This window comes from Emys orbicularis, chromosome 14 (genome assembly GCF_028017835.1).
Source record: "Emys orbicularis isolate rEmyOrb1 chromosome 14, rEmyOrb1.hap1, whole genome shotgun sequence".
Lineage (NCBI taxonomy): Eukaryota > Metazoa > Chordata > Testudines > Emydidae > Emys > Emys orbicularis.
The window spans coordinates 5,884,879-5,904,915 of NC_088696.1; the positions used below are offsets into that span (position 1 = coordinate 5,884,879).

The 20,037-nt window shown below is 42.6% G+C and overlaps 1 protein-coding gene across 1 annotated transcript; it reads left to right on the forward strand.

Annotated features, from left to right (window-relative positions):
- Nucleotides 1-103: 103 nt before the first annotated feature.
- Nucleotides 104-18,474, forward strand: CA5A (carbonic anhydrase 5A). The gene is made up of 7 exons (XM_065416561.1): nucleotides 104-242; nucleotides 3,477-3,674; nucleotides 11,952-12,070; nucleotides 13,274-13,369; nucleotides 13,525-13,587; nucleotides 15,650-15,805; nucleotides 17,778-18,474. The coding sequence occupies exons 1-7, from the start codon at nucleotides 104-106 to the stop codon at nucleotides 17,955-17,957; spliced, it is 951 nt and encodes a 316-aa protein (XP_065272633.1). The 3' UTR covers nucleotides 17,958-18,474.
- Nucleotides 18,475-20,037: the final 1,563 nt, after the last annotated feature.

The following is a 20,037-nucleotide window of genomic DNA, read 5'->3' on the forward strand; positions in this document are numbered from 1 at the left end:
GAGGGCGGGGCCGGCTGAGGCGAAGGCAGGGCCAGGCCCCGAGGAGCGGGCGGCTGGTCCGGGATTGGCGCAGGGCGGACGCGGCGCTGTAGGCCCCGCGGAGATGCCGCTGCAGCTGCTGCGAAGGGCCCTGGCGGCCTCGGCCCAGCGCCTCCGCCCGCCCGCCGCCCCCTGCACCGAGCCGCGGGGGGCGAGACCCTGCAGCCTGGCCGCCTGCTCCTCCTACCGCCTCCGCGACGCCCGTGAGTCCGACCCCCGGTCCCTGCGGCGGCTCCCCCGGGCCATCCGCCCCAGAGCCCTCATGCACCCCCTCGGCCTGGGATAGTCCCTCCTCGGGATATTCCCCCCGGAACCCTACACCCGCTCCCCGGTAACCCCCGGCAGCCTGCCGCAGCCTCTCCCTACTTGGGCACCCAGCTCTTCTTATCCCCCGGAAACCTCCAGCCCCCCTGAACCGCTCTGCCCCAGGGCAGCCCCTGCACCCCGTCCCCTCCCTTGGGGACTCCAGGGCACCCTGCACACTAGGCACTGCCCTACACCCAGGGTGGATGCATTCAGCCTCCCTCCTGGAGGTCTCTCACTCCCCCCATCACATCCTGGGCTGATGCAGCGGCAGGCTCAGTCCCTTGTTGTAAACAACATTCTTCTCCTAGTTCACAACTGGTCTGGTTTCATTCCTAAAAGCACCTGGTTTTCTGCATACGTGCTATTTTCCATTCCTCTATCAGGCGATTCGTTTTAAAAAAAGAAATCCTCCAACTTTTAATTATTTTGGCTTTTCCTCTTTACCCAAGATTGGTTCTCCAACTTATTGCAAGAGGCCATTTTTGAGGGGGGGAAATTGCCAGACCATCAACCATGTATTAATATGCAATTTTAATGCGTGTGCCACCAGTTCATCACAATTCTATGAACAGTTGCATCTTAAGTGTTAATATAGATGCATTGTGATCAGTTTGGCACAAGAGGTAATTGATAGCAGAAGTCATAATCTTCAGCTGTACTGTCATAGTTTGAGTCCTTCCAGCTGGTGAGTACTGACTGTCACATCCTTTCTTGCTATCCCAAACCAATGCAAAAGATCTTCTTTAACATCACCACTTTTTCTGTCTCTGTTTAATTTTAAATTTACGTTTGCAGTTCCACTTTTTTTGATAGACGGCCTGTTCTTCCAAAGTTACATAAAAGTGGCTGAGATTTAGAGCAGCTTGTTAATTACACTTTCCTGATTACAGTGTCCAGAAACAGTGTTAACAATAATAGGAGACAAATGTGTGCATTTCCTCTAGAGGTAAGGTGCTGATTGGGCACTGGTTGACATATAAGTGAGCTGCAGTGCTGCAAGCTTCCTCAGGAGCAGTGATCTTCAGCAAGCCCAGGTTCTTGTTGAGGGGCTGGAGGGGAAATGGTTTAGTCACCTGTCACGTGAATGGTCTGTTACAATATTTAACCTTTCCTTTCACATAAAAGAAAATGAGGCTGGTAAATTTGTACAAATTCTTTTAATAAAGTAGCTAAGCCCATCTCACTTCCAAAATTTTTATGGTTAATTTTCAGACCAATTGGTAGATTACCAGAAATTTGTCAGTGGACCTTCAATAGTCCATCGACTATGAAAACCACTGCCCATTAGTCAGTTAGCACCCCCCCACTTCCCAGATCCAGGCAGGTTTTGTCAGCCTGCTAATTCTCATTTCCTTATGGGAGTTGAATATGATTATCTGGAAATTGGGTACGTGCATAGGTCCCAATCCTGCAAGTTGATCTGCCTAGGCAGTTAGTGGAGCTCCTTGCAGGCACAAAGATCTGCCTTTTTATTCCACCTTGCGAGATCAATGATGATACTGTAATAAGTGCTTTAGAAGTGCTTAATAGGGATCCATTACCAGCCATGTGCCACATAAACAGAGAAGGGTGATGGGAAAAGACTCAATTTTTATGGAGCCTTCCAAAAAATATTCTTCTGAATTGGCAGTTAACCTGCTGCCTCTGGAGCTGCGCTGATGTCAGTTGGTCATACTGGTACGTAAGTAGGCTTGGCAGAATTGAATTTTTTTTTCTAATTGTGAGGATTTTTTTCAATTTTTAATTATTTTTTTCAATTTTTAACTTTATTTTGACAGTTGTGGGAGATGGGGGTAGGGCACTGCTGACCGTGGGGCTGCAGGGGGCTCCCTGTGCAGCGGGGGGCCCAAAACACTGAGGCACAAGGTGTGGGGGAGGCTGCAGAAGTCCTGGTCTGGCAGAGCAGAGACCCTGGACGGTAAGGAGGATGACAAGCCATGACTGCGAGGGAGGTCAACCTGCTGCTGAAGAGTTCCTGCCCAGAATTGGCTCCACACTCATGGATGGTGATTGCAGACCTGCTGAGGGCTCCCTGCATGGCCACGGGCCTGGTGGCACAAGATCCATACAGGCACATGGTGTGGGGCATAGCAGAGACCTCTGGCCAGGACCGCAAGGAGGAGGAGGATTTGCTGGCCATGGGGCCACCCCTTTGTTCAATGGTTCCTGCCTGGGGACTGAGGCATTCAGCAGCAGGGTGGCCTTCCCCACTCCTGGGGACGATGACGATGACGGCGGCTCCGTGCAGTTCTGGCTTGGGGGAATCAATGCTCCACCAGGCCAGGACCACAGCCTTCCCCTCACCTTGTGCCTGCAGGGATAGGGTGTCACCGGCCCCACTCACTCGCTCAACCACCAGCCGGGAGTGTGGGAGCCATCCTCTGGCAGGAACTGTTCAGCAGCAGGATGGCCTCTCCCTCAGCTGGGGGCTCATCCTCCGTGCAGTCCTCATCAGGGGTCTCTGCTCCACTGGGCCAGGCCAAACACAACCTCCCCCCACACCTTGATCCTGCAAGGAACGAGTGTTACCAGCCCTGAGGAAGCATAGCTCTGTAGTTCTGCTTTCCTGGACCTGCTCACTCACTCCCGTAACAGCAGGGCTACAGAGGGCTCCCTGCACACGGTGATACCTGATCCCTGCAGATACGCTGATTGTTACTGACTGACTTTTTTTTTTTTTTTTTTGTCGATTTCAGTGTGTCACCTGAAATCCACATTTTATTGATAGTTCTAAATTAAAATTGAATCCTGCCATGCCTATACATAAGCAAAAATTAAGTGGCATGACACAGCTCTATATAAGTTAAGTAGCGAAACAGAAGACCTATGTACATCTATTGACAATTGAGGAAAAATCTATCCCTGACAAATGAGAGAAAACAAAATTGCTTTGAATAGGTTTATTATTGTGACAGACACAGCTATGAAGCAAGTTACTACACTTCCCTGGGTAAATCTGAGTCATACAAGTGGAATGTACTGTTTCTTTTATTTTCTTGTAGACCAGCTGATGTGAATCTAGCCTTTGAAAGTCATATTCTGAGGCACTTTCTGTCGCCAAAAAGATCTAACGTATTCTGTCATAAATTCTTTACAACACATTAGAGACTGATTCTGGGTTCTGCTTCTAGTGCATCCGCTTTGGCAGAGCGAGCTTTCCGTTTCTGGGGGCACTCGGCAGTCTCCAATCAACATCCAGTGGAGAGACAGTGTTTACGACCCTCACCTGAAGCCCCTGAAAATCCACTATGACCCAACCACATGTCTCTATATCTGGAACAATGGGTACTCGTTCCAGGTTGAATTTGACGATTCTGCAGACAAATCAGGTAAGGAGTGCAACAAGATCAGGTTGATGTGTTATTTGTCTGCAGCTGAAAAATCCTGTCCATGCCATACTGTAAGATCTGTCTCTCTCTCTCAGTAAGAATCAGAAAACAAAGGCTGAAAACCAACTTAGAGTATAATCCTCTTCTAAAGAAGGTGCCTTTTCTCCCCCTTTTACGGAATAGCTTCTCTCTAAGCAAGGATTCGCTGTAATCAGTATCGCAGTGCATTGGTTCTACACAAACTCCACTAAAGCCCTGTATTAAGGGTTTAAGTTATGTATTGTGCAAACCTTCTACGCTTGTTGCACAAGCCTTTACCTCCTTCCTTTTGATTTTACCTCATTGTCTTTTTTAGGTAGTGCTTGCATGCATGAACTTGATTTAAAATTGTAATTCTGGAATTAAACATTAATGAAATAATCGGCTGTTTATCTGTTTGTGTTAACATAAAAGTAATGCATTTGAAATAATCAGCCAGCAAGGTGCAGTTCCTTTTTGAAGAGTACATTGTTCTGTTAGAACTATTTAATCTGAGTAAACTCTTGAGGAAAATAAATAATGCTGATTTGATAATGTGGTAAGCAAATACATGTGATCAGGTTGCTTTAAAAAAATCTCCAAGCTCTACCAATAGATAGCAGCTAACTGCTTTATCTCTGCCAGATACATTTTTAAATTTGGACTGCAAATTCAAGTGAGTTTAAATTCAAGATATTACTGCTAAACTCAAGGTTTTTCATCCTTGATCCTCTTAAAATCTATTTGACAAAAGCATATTAGTGCAGTTTTCTATTACGATTAGGTATTAGTAGAATATTTAATAACATCTATTAAGTAGTAGCAGTTGGTCACAGATATTGGATAGCATTTGATTCACTCTAGTTATCCAAACTGTCAGTGTGGAAAGATAATATTCAGAGTTGGATGAGTTCAGACCTTACGAATTAGAATCACAGGTGGTCTGGGATGAGTATTTATCCAGTGCAGGAAAGGCTTGACTCTGTTGTGGGGCAGGAGGAAAATGCTTGTGAACATCTCTAGCTTAGGAGGTTCACAGTTTTAATACTTCTATCAGAAAAACTCTGGGGAAGGTGTCCCAGTGCTATATTCGTAAACATCTTATTTCTATGATACCAACACTTTTTTTGGCTGATGTTTGGAGAGGGATTGAGAAAACAATCTTATAAAAGAGATCCATTATTGTGGCTTCTTCATAGAACGCTGGGTTCCCCAGGTTAACAAGAAAAGGAAGATTAACAAGTCCTGAAGTTGCTCATAAGCAAGTAACGTTTGCCCAAATAATAGCATTATGGAAAACTTTTTTGCGGTGTTGGGATTCAGATGTTGGAGTGGAGACTGTCCCTGTTCTCACTTATTACAAGCACAGAAACAGATCTCCTGATGGAGGGAAGTGTGGGAATTCTATTTATCCAGTCATTCTGAGCCATCATTTCCCCTCAAAATTTAGTGTCAAGCACCTGTCTGCCCCTCCTTATTGTCATAAACATTTGTGCATTGCACTTCTGTTGCTATTAGTAGAGATTTGCAAGTGTTAACACCTCATGTCATTTGATGATAACACTGCTCTACAGCCAAAATGCTTCTGAAATAAATGTAGTCAAACTTTACTAATTCTGGGTCACTGAGAACGAAAATGATGCTTAAAATTGTTGATTGGCTCTAGTTTTCAAGATATGCTATTGGGTCAGTATATATGACCCTTGACTTGGGAATGGCGGAGGATAAGTGAGTTATAAAGGGAAGGGATCTCAATTTAAACCAGAAATGACTAAAATACATCTTTGACTGGATCTATGAATAAATCTATGACTGGGTTTGGACGGTACTTGCTTTTTAGGCAAAACAATGAATGATGCAATCTGAAGCTGGTATTGCGTCATACATGATATGAATTGCATCATGTTATTCCTAGAAGTCATGGATGATGCAATCATAACGAAGCTTACATCACTCTGCTGAACAAATTGCCCTATATCAGCTCTAGAAATCATACAGTGTCGTGCTCTCTTATTTGTCAGTGTTTGATTTTGCAAAGGGACACATTTCTGTTTAGCCAAAGTGAGCAGAGATGCCTCGTACTTGTGTGAACAGTGCAGATAACTTCTGCTATGTTTGTGGTGAAGTGACTTTTGCATCACAAAAGTGCAGTATAACCACTATGGTTAAGAAAGCCTATCACCTTTATTTTGGCTGCAAAATTGGAGATCAGGACAAGAGGTGGGCCCCACACATATGCTGCAACACTTGTGCAACAAATCTTCGCCAGTGGTTGACCAGGAAAAGGAAATCTATGCCTTTTGCAGTGCCAATGATTTGGAGAGAGCCAACAGATCATACCAGCAATTGTTACTTCTGCATGGTGCCTCCAGTTGGGAAAGGTGTCAAAGAAGAAAAAGTGGACTGTGCATTATCCAAACATTCCATCAGCTATACGCCCAGTACCCCACGGAGAAGGACTGACGGTTCCTGATGCACCAGAATCATTCTCACTTGAGTCAGACAAGGAAGAGGAAGAGGATGAAACTTCTGGTCCTGAACCATCAATGGCACAGGACCCATATTTTCTCCCATCCTCCTCCTCTGAACCACACCTCATAACACAAGGTGAACTGAATGACCTTGCTTGTCAGGGATTTGGAACTACCCAAGACTAAGGCAGAGCAGTTGGGCTCCAGACTACAGCTGTGGAATCTCCTGGCAGGTGATGTTAGGGTTTCCATGTTCCGTGACCGTCAAAAGGATCTTGTCCCATTCTCCTTCATGGAAGGTGATCTTGTAGCCTGCAACAACATCGATGGTGTGATGGCAGCCCTCAACATCATTCACGATCCAGATGAGTGGAGACTGTTCATTGATTCATCGAAGACGAGTCTTAAAGCTGTTTTACTGCATAATGGCAATGTTTTGCCATCAATTCCAGTTGGTCATGCAGTCCATATGAAGGAAACCTATGACAACATGAAACAACTTTTGAGGTGCATAAACTATGACCAACATCGGTGGCAGCTTTGTGGCGATTTGAAGGTTGTTGCTCTCTTGCTTGGTCTGCAGACTGGATACACAAAGTACTGCTGTTTTCTCTGCGAATGGGATAGTCGTGCAAGAGATTCCCACTACATCAAGAAAGGTTGGCCACTCCGACAGTCATTGGAGCCTGGGAGGAAAAGTGTTCAGCATCCACCACTTGTTGAATCAAGGAAGATTTTGTTACCACCATTACACATCAAGCTGGGTCTGATGAAGAACTTTCTCATGGCCATTGATAAAACACAAGCAGCTTTCAAGTACCTCCATGGAAAATTTCCAAGGTTAAGTGAAGCTAAGATAAAGGAAGGTGTCTTTGTTAGTCCTCAGATTCGTGAACTTCTTCGAGATGATGCATTTGACCATGCACTGCGTGGCAAGGAAAAGACGGCATGGAAAGCCTTCCAGTTAGTGGCAATAAATTTTCTCGGAAACAACAAGGCAGACAACTACAGCTTGTTGGTGGAAAACCTCCTCAAGGCATACAAAAGCCTTGGTTGCAACATGTCACTAAAGATACATTTTTTGCACTCTCATCTAGATTTTTTTCCACCGAACTGCGGAGCAGTGAGCGACGAGCACGGCGAGCGATTTCACCAGGACATTGCAACAATGGAGAAACGCTATCAGGGCAAATGGAGCCCATCAATGCTTGCAGACTATTGCTGGACAGTGACAAGAGATGCTCCATTAATGAATACAAGAGACAAGCCAAGAAGCGCCGAGTAGACACTGAATAGGACTAAACTATGTACATAATAGTTTTTTGCCTTTTGTTTCATAATAAATTTTATTTATATAACCCTTTTGCTGATTTTTAAAGTGTTACATAAACAGGACAGGTGAAATATTATCATGTAAAGCAACCATAAACACATGAAAAGACCTAGGTTTACAATTTATGATTAAAACTCTACTATCTACACAATATACATAGACATAAAATGTAAAAACTTAAATATCTTAGAAACAGTACCCAATCTGTTGTTTTAATTGTCATATTTGAATTCAGCACATCAAAATACATAATAAATAGCACATTTTATCTCTGAAGCAGACGGCTTCTCAAAAATTGTAGACCAGTGTAATCGCTCCCTTTTTTCTGTCTTTGGGAACAGAAGATCCTAAAGTCACTCCCAAACTGGTTGTGCGTACTAAAACATCTCCTACTGGCCAAATTGCTATGCCTGTTATGTAACTACTTTGTGTGTAGACCTCATTTGCTACAGCTTCTGTACACCATTTCTGAAACCCCTGTGTCTTTCCAGGTTCCTCTTTGAAGTTATAACAACCCATGTCACTGACTATTTCACTAATTTAATATTGTTGTATATTAATCCATCATCCAGGTCTATATAGAACAAGGAAATCACACAGTAGCACGTTCATGTTTTTACAGTGTGGTGTAATTGTATTAGTGTGCTAGTTACAGTGGAGCAGTCTAGGATAATTGCACTATTTAGAAGCAGCACAAGTTCATTAGCTATCCTATTGTACTATACTTAGTGCATGAAAACTTTAAGCCTGTTCTGCTTTTACTTTGACAGAGATTTTCTTTTATATACCTTTCAACTTTCTAAACTTCTCCCCCTCTCCCCCCACAGTCTGCTTTTCACTCTCTTATTCCTCCTCTATCTTTGGTTTCTCTTTCTGCTTTGTCTTCCTCCCAGCTTCTATCATTCAACTGCAATAGAGAGAGAGAGGTGAAAGCAACATGGATAAAAATGCAATGGAGTTGAAAAATAAGCTTAAAAATGTTGAAGAAAAGTACAAAATGATGAAAAGAGAAGGGAATATCCAAGGTAAACAGAAATGCTGAACTCCTGAACTGAGACAAAAACATGACTCTTGCAAAAGAGGAGACTAGCCCTGCCATTGGGTGCTATAGACAAGCAGAACAAGAGAATGAAGAGAACAAGGGGAAAAAGGGTGTGGGAAAGGTATGTAATGTACTGGTTATTTATATGCACCACTGCCATCTATTGGATGGAAATGGACTTGTAACATTACTAGGTTTAAAGAACAGCTCTGTGTAAGTTTGAAAGCTTGTCTCTCTCACCAACAGAAGTTGATCTAGTAGAAGATTATCTCACCCACCTTGTCTTTTTAGGTTTAAAAAAAAAGTTTCAGACAAGCTGCTGCTGCTTTTTTTTTAAAAAAAAAGAGGGAGTCCCTTTAAAGTGTGGTGTTGTGAAACCAATCAGCATTGCTCTAGGCCATGAAAAACCAAAATGTGTCAGTGACTGGAAAGGGATTGTAAACCCTGTTTATTGTCTTTGTCTATCATGTATCATAAGGGTCTGATTTTGCAAATAGACATGCTTGTGAGTAACTTTATTTATGTGAGTAAACCTGTGTAGGGGCTGTTCACATGAGTCTGAATACTCATGAATGCATATGTACAAATAGGATCAGGTGTGGAGGTCATTATAGGAGTGGGGTCTTAATTCCCTCCCCCCTCAGTGCTCTCTCATTATACTTACTTTGCTTTACTGTCTCCTTTGAACCTCTTTAAAAAAATGAAGGAAGAAACAAAGCTTTAATGTATTTTAAAACTAATGTTCAGTTTTTCACTGATGCAACGAAATAGCTGAGATAACTAGCCATGGGCAGGGCCGGCTCCAGGCACCAGCCGAGCAAGCTGGTGCTTGGGGCGGCAGATTGAACGAGGCGGCATTCCGCCCAATCCTAGGACGGCACGGCCGCTTTTTTTTTTTTGTTTGTTCCGCTCCGGCCACCCTGTAGGGGGCGGCGGCGCGGAGGACGGGAGCGCCCTGCAGCAAGCCCGGCAGGGCAGCCCGCGTCCTTCCGTCCCCGCCGACCGGAGCGGAGCCCTCCTGGCAGGCGGCGTGGTGCGGCGGGAGGGGCTGCGTGGCAGTGCCCCGCTGTAGCCCTGGCCGCCCCCCTTCTCTCTCTCTCCCGTCCGCTCCCTCCCCCACCCCCCCCGCTAGCCGGTCCCCCTGCACCTGCGCTCCGGCCGCGCCGCAGGTTTTTGGGTTTTTTTTTTGCTTGAGGCGGCAAAAAAGCCAGAGCCGGCCCTGGCCATGGGGTGTTAGATGTCAAGTTGTACATCTTGGTGGTATACTGCTCCTTTAACAAATAATTGGAATTTTACAGTGTGAGTGGAAGTTTGAGGCAAATGCATGAAATTTTTCTAAAATAGACATGGCTCCATCAGCTGTTTTCAAGTATCTTTCCTTTAGCCAGGAAGTGAACAAATCACTATCTCTGTTAGTAATAACACCCTTGTATTATATAGGGTCTGATCCTGCTACCATTGAAGTCAGTGACAAAATTCCCATTGACTTCCATGCTGGAGGATCAAGACCATAGTCCTTTTATCCCCCCTCCCCCTTTACCCCGATCCCAGTGGTGTACAGAGGTGAGCAAGTGTTAGCATCCCTATTATGCACATGAAGAAACTGAGGAGCAGGGAGGACAAGTGACTTGCCAGTGGTCATATAGCCAGTCTTCGGCACAAATGAGCCATGTGACTCCTGGTCTGTACTCTGATCTCTAGAGTTGCTTCCCCCTGCATATAGAAAAATTCCTGGGGGAGTCTTGCATAGGAAAGATTTTACTCTGATAAGTGAGTACACCCACTTTGGAAGGCCAAGTGTTAGGCTGGTTTAACTACGGCGGGAAAAGCAACATTGTCTAGTGGACTGAACGTGGAACTAAAAGCCAGGAATAGCTGAGTTCTAATCCAAGCTCTGACTCTCAGCTGCTCTGTCTTTAGTGACTTGCCTAAAGTTCTCAAAAATGATGAACTTTCATGACTCCAACTGAGGTCAGTGGATGTTGTGGGGTTGTGGTGCTCGCGAAAAGCAGGCCCAGGGTGTTACAAATTGGGCAGCCAAAATCATTGGTCACTTCTGAAAATTTGGGCCGTAATCCCTCTACCTTAGTTTTCTCCTCCTCTGGAAAGAATTAATTCCCCTCTTTCCAAGAGTGAGGTTAGAATTAATTACTCTATACAATGGTTTGATATAAAATAGTAATTATGTACTATATATTTAACATCAGTAAATCAGTTTGTAAAGCACATAATAATGTTAGTTAATAGTCCTTTAGATGTAATTGGTAGCAGTAGTTTAGAAGGTGCTATGATCTAGTGACTAGCAAAAAGGGATTTAGAACCAGGAGGATCCTGTGTTTTAATCTGGAGTGACCCAGCGGATCATTCCCACGAGGAAAAAGGGTAAACATCAGGAGTTCATTCAAAACCAGATACATAATTTGAGTTTTGGTGAGTATACCAATTACAAAAAGTCTAACGCCTACTTAAACTAAATTATGAGTTGCTATTTTAATAATTTAATAAATATGAGGCTAGGAAGAATTACATTCTGTTGTGACCTAGGCCAATTCAAAATATCACTTGTAAATAATACAGTTTAACTTCTACAAGCTTTGGATTTTTGCACATATGCAGACAGTGTTTAGACACTTCCTGATTAGCATCCAAATAGTTTTCAACATACAAAATATCAGCATATTTACAGGCATTTTGGAAATAGTTTAATATTGGACTGATGCTCTAAAACTTGTGTGTCAGTCACAGTTCTTGCAGAGTCACATTTTCTAAACTTCTGTAACATTTAAAAAAGATTTAAAATTGTATGTTTGCCAAAATGTACTAATTGTATTCGTACAATTAGAATAAGAATTTGGAGGATATTGATGGTTTGTATTGTCACCTGAGAAATTCCAGTATCTCCTACAATTCCAGGTTTCATTGATCATGTCATAGATGGAGAGACTATTTTTGTCTTTGAATCCGGATGATGTAAATATTCAATGACAACCCACTGAACCGCTTCTGATGCACCTGCTCAGAGAAGGTGTTATGTATAGCCACCATGACTCTGCCAGACAAATCCTGGTTGAACTTGTAAAGATTCTTTCCCTTGCAGGGAGTTGGGTGAGGAAGCTTTGTTTACTGTATAAAATGGGAGGTCATACATTAACTTTAGCTTGAGTTCATCTGTAGGCTAATTAAAGTCACACACTTGCCCCAAGCAATTTTGTTTAGATGCTTTAGTAAATTGAGCTGTAAAATTAGCTAAGGGGAAAACATTACTGTAAAGCAGTTACTGCATCTGAGCTTTCCTGGGTAAATACAATGCAAGGAGAGAAGAAATCTGTATTATTTTCACATGTCACTGGGGCAGTTCTAAATCAGTTATCAGCTATATGTAACTCTTTTTCTTTTTTCTCTTTTTTCCCCAGTAATTATGGGAGGTCCCTTGGAAAACCATTACAGGCTAAAGCAGTTCCACTTCCACTGGGGAGCCATAAATGAATGGGGTTCAGAGCACATGGTTGACAGCAAAGTCTACCCAGCAGAGGTATGGGGAGGCATGCTGAACAGTACACCTAGCTGATATTTGCACAAACAGGAGGCTAGAACTCAGTGATTCCAGCCCTAATCCTGGCTAGAAAGCTAGTACGGAGCTGTGGTTGATGTACAGAACTGCTGCTTACTAGTAATGGTCAGTCCTAGTTAACAGCAAAGTTCAGCCATTGTCCTGTTAATAAGCCAAGAGCTGCCATACATTCCAGAAAAGCACATGGTCCTAAAATGGTGTCAGTCATTCCTGTGCTGAGTGGACAGGCCAGCAGCCTACAAACTGGTGTAAATACTTTTATACTAGTATAACTGGATCCACCACGGCGGGGCGAGGCGGGGTTTGGCTGCTTTAACTATACCAGCATAGTTCAAGCAGTACTACTTTCTAGTGTAGACAAGTCTTAAGATAAGAGAACAGTGAATAAAGGAGGTGGGACTAGGGGAGAAAATACCCATTTGGCTCAGAGAGGAAAGTGTGACAGATGTGAAAAGAATTTTCTTTTTATTCAACGAAAATGGAGAGGGACTTGAAAATGGTTCTGTCCTCCCTTTCTTCCCCCCCCGTTGATGATGCCATAGTGGTGTCTGCTTATTTGTTTGGTAATGTGAGATTTATTAAAAACCAGTCTACGAATAAGATGTCAAATTAACCTCCATGTAGAGAGCTAGCACAAGGGATATCACTACTTACGTTCCTTATTGAGAAGGCTTACGTGGCACTTTAAAGTTGTGCAGATAGGTCTTGTGCTGGGCTGGCTCTTCGGTTGGGGTGGATTTAATCCTAGGAGAGCTGTCTGTTCTATATCTCTCATCTCTTTCTTATAATGAGGGAAATCTTCCATTTGATTTTTAAAGGCACAAAGGGGAGCTGGGTGCCTAATGCAGCTAACTTCCTTCTGCACCTTTGAATAACACTCTTGTAATCTGTCACCCACAAACAAAATCAGTCTTCTGTGAAATGCAAAGTATGGGGCTGACGTTCTTTTGTTTTAAAAAAAAGCAACTAAAGAAACAAATACTAGTTTCAAGTATATTTTTTTTGTTTCCCATTTTGTGACTTTTGATTTTTAAGGTAGCTGCTGTACATCTCAAATTGTCAAAGGCCAAATGTAGGACAAAGACCAGGAGGAACTGCATTTGTTTTGATTCTATTTGTCTGTCTTGTGTATGTGTGTGAAATTGTCATTCACTTGTATTTCAGCTGCATTTAGTACACTGGAATCCTGTCACGTCCACAAGCTTTGAAGAAGCTGTCATGGAGAACAATGGTTTGGTTGTCATAGGAGTATTTTTGAAGGTAAATGGTTACTGCATCTGTAGTGATGCATTTTATATATAATTTTTTAAAATTAAAACAGATAAAATATATAGACTTTTTTATTAAACTACTTGTGGTGGGTATTTCTGTAATGTGTCCTTGATGACTTACACATTTATATCTGTGTAATGCAGCTGGGAACTCATCACGCAGGACTACAGAAGTTAGTAGATGCGTTACCAGCGGTTAGACACAAGGTAATACATATTTTTTAATGGAATGTTTAAATATTCCAATGCATGTCTCTATCCTTATTGTTAGTGAGTTTATCAACATACAGAATATTTTGATAGTATCAAAGCACTAATAAACTCTTTATTACTGTCATTGATGTGTGTGGGTTGGGGACTGGACTGAGGTTAGGGCATTTTGAAACGATAGGGAAAGTTGTTGGATTCAAGTAGAGAAAATCACTAATCTTTCAGATGTACTTTATGTGATCGCTTTCCAATCTGCTTGAGTCAAGAAAAGCGTGTAGACTGTATCACTCCAGAGGGGCATGACACATGCTTAGTATTTTCCTTACCTGCAGGCTGAGGACCTCTGATACAAAGCCAGACTACTAAAAAATTTTCACATAGTAACTAAAAGCCAATTTTTTCAGAGAATCACTCAGTGCTGTAAAGAGAGACAGTCAGTGGTTACTGTCTGTGATATTCGATTTTCTGGTATCCGTTATTTTTCTACTGTGTACATTTGTTAATCAAAGCCTACAGTCAGGATTTCTTGTATGAGCATAACTTTGAAGTCTCTGCAGCCCCTACTTGCACAGTCAGCAAGCTGATAGTAAGGGTGATTTTATTAAGCAGGTGTGTTTCCAGTGGGGTCCTGCAGGGATTGGTTCTTGGCTCTTTGCTGTTTACGCATTTTATCAGTGACCTCTTTGATTCCCTGATAGAGTGCCGTGATCCAGTGTAGCATGTTGCTAGTTGTGCCTTTCCAGCTCGCAGTGTCAGCATTGAAAGTTTTCCAGTCCCTCTTGCAAATGTCCTTGAACCTGAGCCTACATTGACCCATGCCTGACCTGCCTCCGAGAGTACTGAAAAGCTATCAACCTAGTGACTTGCAGTCACTCTCAGAACATAAGAACGTCTATACTGGGTCAGACCAAAGGTCCATCTAGCCCAGTATCCTGTCTTCCGACAGTGGCCAATGCCAGGTGCCCCAGAGGGAATGAACAGAACAGGTAGTCATCAAGTGATCCACCCCCTGTTGCCCACTCCCATCTTCTGGCAAACAGAGGCTAGGAACACCATCCCTGCCCGTCCTGGCCAATAGCCATTGATGGACCTATCCTCCATGAACTTAGCTAGTTCTTTTTTTAACCCTCTTATAGTCTTGGCTTTCACAACATCCTCTGGCAAGGAGTTCCACAGGTTGACTGTGCGTTGTGGGAAGAAATACTTCCTTTTGTTTGTTTTAAACCTACGGCCTATTAATTTCATTTGGTGACCCCCAGTTCTTGTGTTATGAGAAGGAGTAAATAACCTTTCCTTATTTACTTTCTCCACACCAGTCTTGATTTTATGGACCTCCATCATATCCCCGCTGAGGCATTTCTTTTCCAAGATGAAAAGTCAGTCTTATTAATCTCTCCTCATCTCTTCCTGTAATAGACCCTCTAATTTTTATATATATGCCATGAAAGCCCCTCTAAATAAATGTTGACCAAGCCTGCTCAGAGAGAACTTCCAGTGCATCGAAAAGAACATTCTACAGCAGCGGCCAGCACATTCCTCGGCCCGCGCTGCTTCCCGCAACCCCCATTGGCCTGGAGCGGCGAACCGCGACCAGTGGGAACCGCAATAGGCCGAACCTGCGTACGCGGCAGGTAAACAAACCAGCCTGGCCCGCCAGGGTGCTTACCCTGGCGAGCCGCATGCCAAAGGTTGCCAACCCCTGTTCTACAGAATACTCAACTCTGAGTGTAAACACATTCAGCATATAAAACTGAAATAATCTTGGGCCAACATTTCAAAAAAATAGGCATTTATTTTTAGGTACCCAAGTAAGTGGCCTGATTTCCAAAAGGCTGAGCATTCTGCACCTTTGATTGAAGTCAAAGCACACTCAGGACTTCTGAAAGTGGACTTAAGTGCTTTTTTTTATGGTTGCTCAATAATAATATTGACAGTATTTAATCGATAATAACAATTGTATTGTTCCTAATCTTATCACTGTTTAGATTTTTCAAATATATCCTCTAGGTTTTCTTTTAGAGGTTAAAATATTTAATACATGAATTTTCTTGGATTCTAGGACGCAATTGTTGAGTTTGATGTCTTTGATCCCTCCTGTTTGATGCCATCATGCCCGGATTATTGGACCTATGACGGATCTTTGACCACTCCACCACTTACTGAATCTGTCACCTGGATTATTAAGAAGACACCAATAGAAGTTGATCAAAATCAGGTATTTATCATGCTAATAGTTTGCTTTTTAATAAAGATGGTTTATTCCTTCTAGGATAGAGGAGGAAATAAACGCTCCACAGAAGGAGAAGTTACTTACCAGTAAGGTGGAGGACATAGAGATTGCCACCTGGCCCAAGGTCTGTCTAGTCTAGTAACCTGTGTCTGACAGAACCAGCATCAGATGCTTCAGAGTAAGGTGTAAGAACCTCACAGTAGCAGATGTGGGATAATCTGCCCCCCAAATAGGTTTCATCCTGATCTAAGAGATTGGCTTAAGCATGACGTTTAATAGCTCTTCAAAAATATTTTGATAGCATTAACTATCCAGAGAAATGTCTAATCCTTTTTGGAGTCTTGCTAAATTCTTGGCCTCAGTGTCTTCCTGTGGCAGTGAGTGTTGTCTACACATGTTCATGCTTGTGGAATCCAGGCACTTGTATTATAAACTTCCAGAATCTTCTACAGAGTGCTGGGGACACATCCCCTCATTTCCCTTCCCCTTGTGCAAGGTTCCAAGGATATATTAAAAAAAAAAAAAGGGGAGAGTCCCTAATTGCTTTTTGGTTCCTTCTGACTGCTGACGGTGCAGCGAGCTCAAAGCGTATCAGCTTTTTTTAATGCCCTTTTGGGGGATAGATTTGTTTATAGTTGGTTAGAGTGGCAGTCAGCTTTTCTTTTTAAAAAAAAAAAAAAAGGAAGGGTTCCCACAAGTGGACTATTTAGAGGCCACCTCAAATAGGAACTTAGCAGTTTTAGGTTGTTATTTATACTTAGTGCTCTAACATTCATCCAGTTCTTGTCACTGTGTATTCCCTGCTGCTCTTAATTCTGGTGCCCCGTGTTGCCAGTTTAATACTGCTCTTTGGCATGAAATAGAGGTGGAGAAGTTCCAAACTGACAGAAGAGGCACAGAGATTAGGAGCAGCAAGAGGCTAAAATTACAGTTTTCGCTGGCACTCTTCAGTATTCTCCACCCATCCAAGGAAACGCATCAAGAATGGCCAAATTATTGTGACATTAAAGTGATTGTTTCAGATCTAGGGAAAATGTGCCATTTGAATGACACATGATCTGATCTGACAATTCCTCCTAGTTTAGGAGGCACCGAAGGCAAATTCATTTATTTTCACCAAGTTATTGAGGGTTTTACAATGACACATGGCAAGATTGTCAATTCCCAGTAAAAACTCCGTGGAACATTAATGTCCAACAATACATTCAGAAATTCCAAATTGTCAAGAATAGGGATATAGATGGGCATATGGCTTTATTTTACACCAGGGGGAATGCAAGAGTTAGAGTGGCTTGAAAGGTTTAACAGAGCAAAGAAGAAAACTTTAATTTGAGGTATAGTGTGTTCTCTTTTTCAATTCAGACTCTTCTGTACGGTCTCTTCCCTTTCTCTCCCTAAAAATCCCATTCCTTCTGATAGAGAACAGGTCACTGCAGTTCCCTTGTGGGCTTTAAAGAAACTATGTTCAAAACCTCATCTGCTGGATGCCTGGGTTTTGAGAGCTAGCAGCAACACATGTGACTGTTGCTGAAACTTACTGTTTCCCATGCATCAACATGTGTGTGTCTGAATTAGGAGAACAGACCTTGCAGGCAGGATGTAATCTAAGAAGGCTGAAGTACAGAAAGATTTATATAAAGGTGGTGCATATGCAACCCATGAATACTCAGGACTCCTCACTGTCTCGGGATTGGCAAGAAGTTAAAAGTGAATAAAGACGTAGTTCACCTGAAGATGACAGATGATTGGCAGTTCATATCTTGTATTGATATAGTTGAGAACATGATCTTTACCAGCAGGTGGTAAAGAGATGCTGCAAGTTAATGCCAAAACCTCTCAGTACTTGAGTTTAGTGTGAGCTCTGATAGGATCACTCAGGTTTGGAAACTGTGTTCCTTTTACTCCGGTTGTTCTTCTGACTGCTAAGTCACTCATATTCACCATTTGCCATTCCCAGCTTGAGGAGTTTCGGATGCTGCTCTTTACCTCAGCTGGGGAGGAAGAAAAGAGGATGGTAGACAACTTCCGCCCGCTTCAGCCACTAATGAATCGGACCGTCCGTTCATCCTTCCGAAACCACCACCTACTGAACATTGAAACAAGACCCAGCGAACTTGCCCACCAACATAGCCCATAGGATAGCCTAAAAAGAGACCGTACATGTTACAGTATCTAAAAGTTACTAACAGACACTTTATTTTTTAAAATTCTGTATGTAGTGTATGTGTACACTATAGAATTTCATGGTCAGTCGTTTAAAGGGATTTGGGGTTTACTGCTTGGCATTTTACCTTCAGTGGGTCAGCTTTTCTGTAGAAGTACATACTTATTTTTTACCAAACTTTTAAAGCAAGTAGCAATAACTCATAACATGTATCAGGGGTTATTTTAAGAATTTAAAGCAAAATAAGGGAGTGAGGTTTCACCGCCCTATCCCATGTCATAGTTTGGATCTCATGAAACGCTTTTGCTTAAAAACTTCTTTTCAAACCAACAGAGCAACAGTAGCAGATTGGGGGCACAAAAAGAAGTCTCTCATAGATAACAGATCATGTCCGCTGTAGGATTACTTTGGGGGAGGAGGGGGAAACAGCTTTCTATAGGCAAAAAGAAAATGGATATGCTTTGTAAAGATTGAAAACAGTTTCTTGAGGAATGTGACACTTATCCTAAAGAATGGTCCAGGTGGCCTTTTTTTATCTACCTCTGCTAGCCATAGTTTTCTCTATATAAATCATGTTTCACTTACTTTGTATGTTTTACTTTGTTTAATGTCCATCATGTGGGTGAAATTTGTGTACAAATGGCTAAGTAACTCTTCTTTTCTGATGGAAACGAAGTCTGTCTTTAGACCATAGAAGTGATATGGAGTAGATTTGTTTAAGTCATTTTGGAGAACAAATGAGAAATCTTGACCTTAGCTAGTAAATGGGAAAGACTCCAATAACTGAGGTCACTCAAGTGTGAGTGAGATCAGTACATTAGCCCTTCAAAGCTAGATTTTGAGCCTTATGACAAGTTTGCATATTTGGTTGGAAAACACTTTGTGTAGGGGTGGGAGGCTCTGTTTATTTTGAGTGTGGGCTTTTGCCTAGCTCATTTGAGTGCCTTATTGTTGTCCATGCTTCCTTCATTAACCCTGCCTCTAGCTGATTGCCTTTTTGCATTGAGAATGAAATTTCCCCCATCTGCCTTAAAGTGTGGTTCTATTCTAAAATGCAACTGTGTGTAAATGGCTCTTCTCGTTCCCTAGATCTGCTCTCCTGTGTCTAGTCAGATCAGATCTGCGCACTGAAGCGCTACAGATAGGTTTTCACATCTGTTAGCCCTTCAAAGCCCCCACAGCTAGGTGGGATTGAACTGGATTCCATTCCTTCTTTTGCATCATCAACAGAACGCTTTATTAACTTTCAATCACTTGTAACTGAAAACAGTGGCTGGCACAGATGTCACTGAGGGCATCATCTAAATACCATGGGGCTGAAAGGAGTAACTGATGCCATAATTTGGTCTGTTGAACCACTTATCTGCATGATTATGCATGAGAATGAAAGATCCCAGTGTGACTCTTGGAGATAAGGTGAAGTTGCTGGACTCAAAGCTAGGAAAAGTGAGACAAGGTGGATGAGGTAATATATTTTATTGGACCAACTTCTGTTGGTGAGAGAAACACGCTTTCAAGCTACAAGAACTGCTCGTCAGGTCTGGGAAAGGTACTCAGAGTGTAGCTTGAAAGCTTGTCTCTTTCACTAACAGACGTTGGTCCAATAAAAGATATTCCCTCACCCACCTTGTCTCTCTCGTGTCCTAGGACCAACACTGCTACAACAACAGTGCAAACAAGCTAGGAAAAGCGTCATTTTGCTCTTTAAACTGAGCATACTTGACCTGGATTCATTGAAAGTGAACATGAAGCTCAGCAATGCCATTCCTACAACTACTTTTCAGAGTGGAACCACACTTGAAGATGGCAGTAACTTTGAATCAGTCATTGAAAGGTATCTTTTATACCTTCCCAGACCACGGCCACTCTCCCAGTAAGGGAGTGATATTTAAACTGTTAAAAATTGCTAACTATGGTATTCTGTAATCTTAATAATGCTGCTTTTACATTTAAAGGCTAGCGATGACTAGGATTCTATAAGTAAATAAATCTTAAGAACATAAGACCAGCCATACTGGGTCAGACCAAAGGTCCATCTAGCCCAGTATCCTGT

Coding starts and splice junctions, on each gene's coding strand:
- CA5A (XM_065416561.1), top strand. CDS start 104: ATGCCGCTGCAGCTGCTGCGAAGGGCCCTGGCGGCCTCGGCCCAGCGC. Junction 243..3,476: donor CTACCGCCTCCGCGACGCCC/GTGAGTCCGACC, acceptor TTCTGCTTCTAG/TGCATCCGCTTTGGCAGAGC. Junction 15,806..17,777: donor TAGAAGTTGATCAAAATCAG/GTATTTATCATG, acceptor TGCCATTCCCAG/CTTGAGGAGTTTCGGATGCT.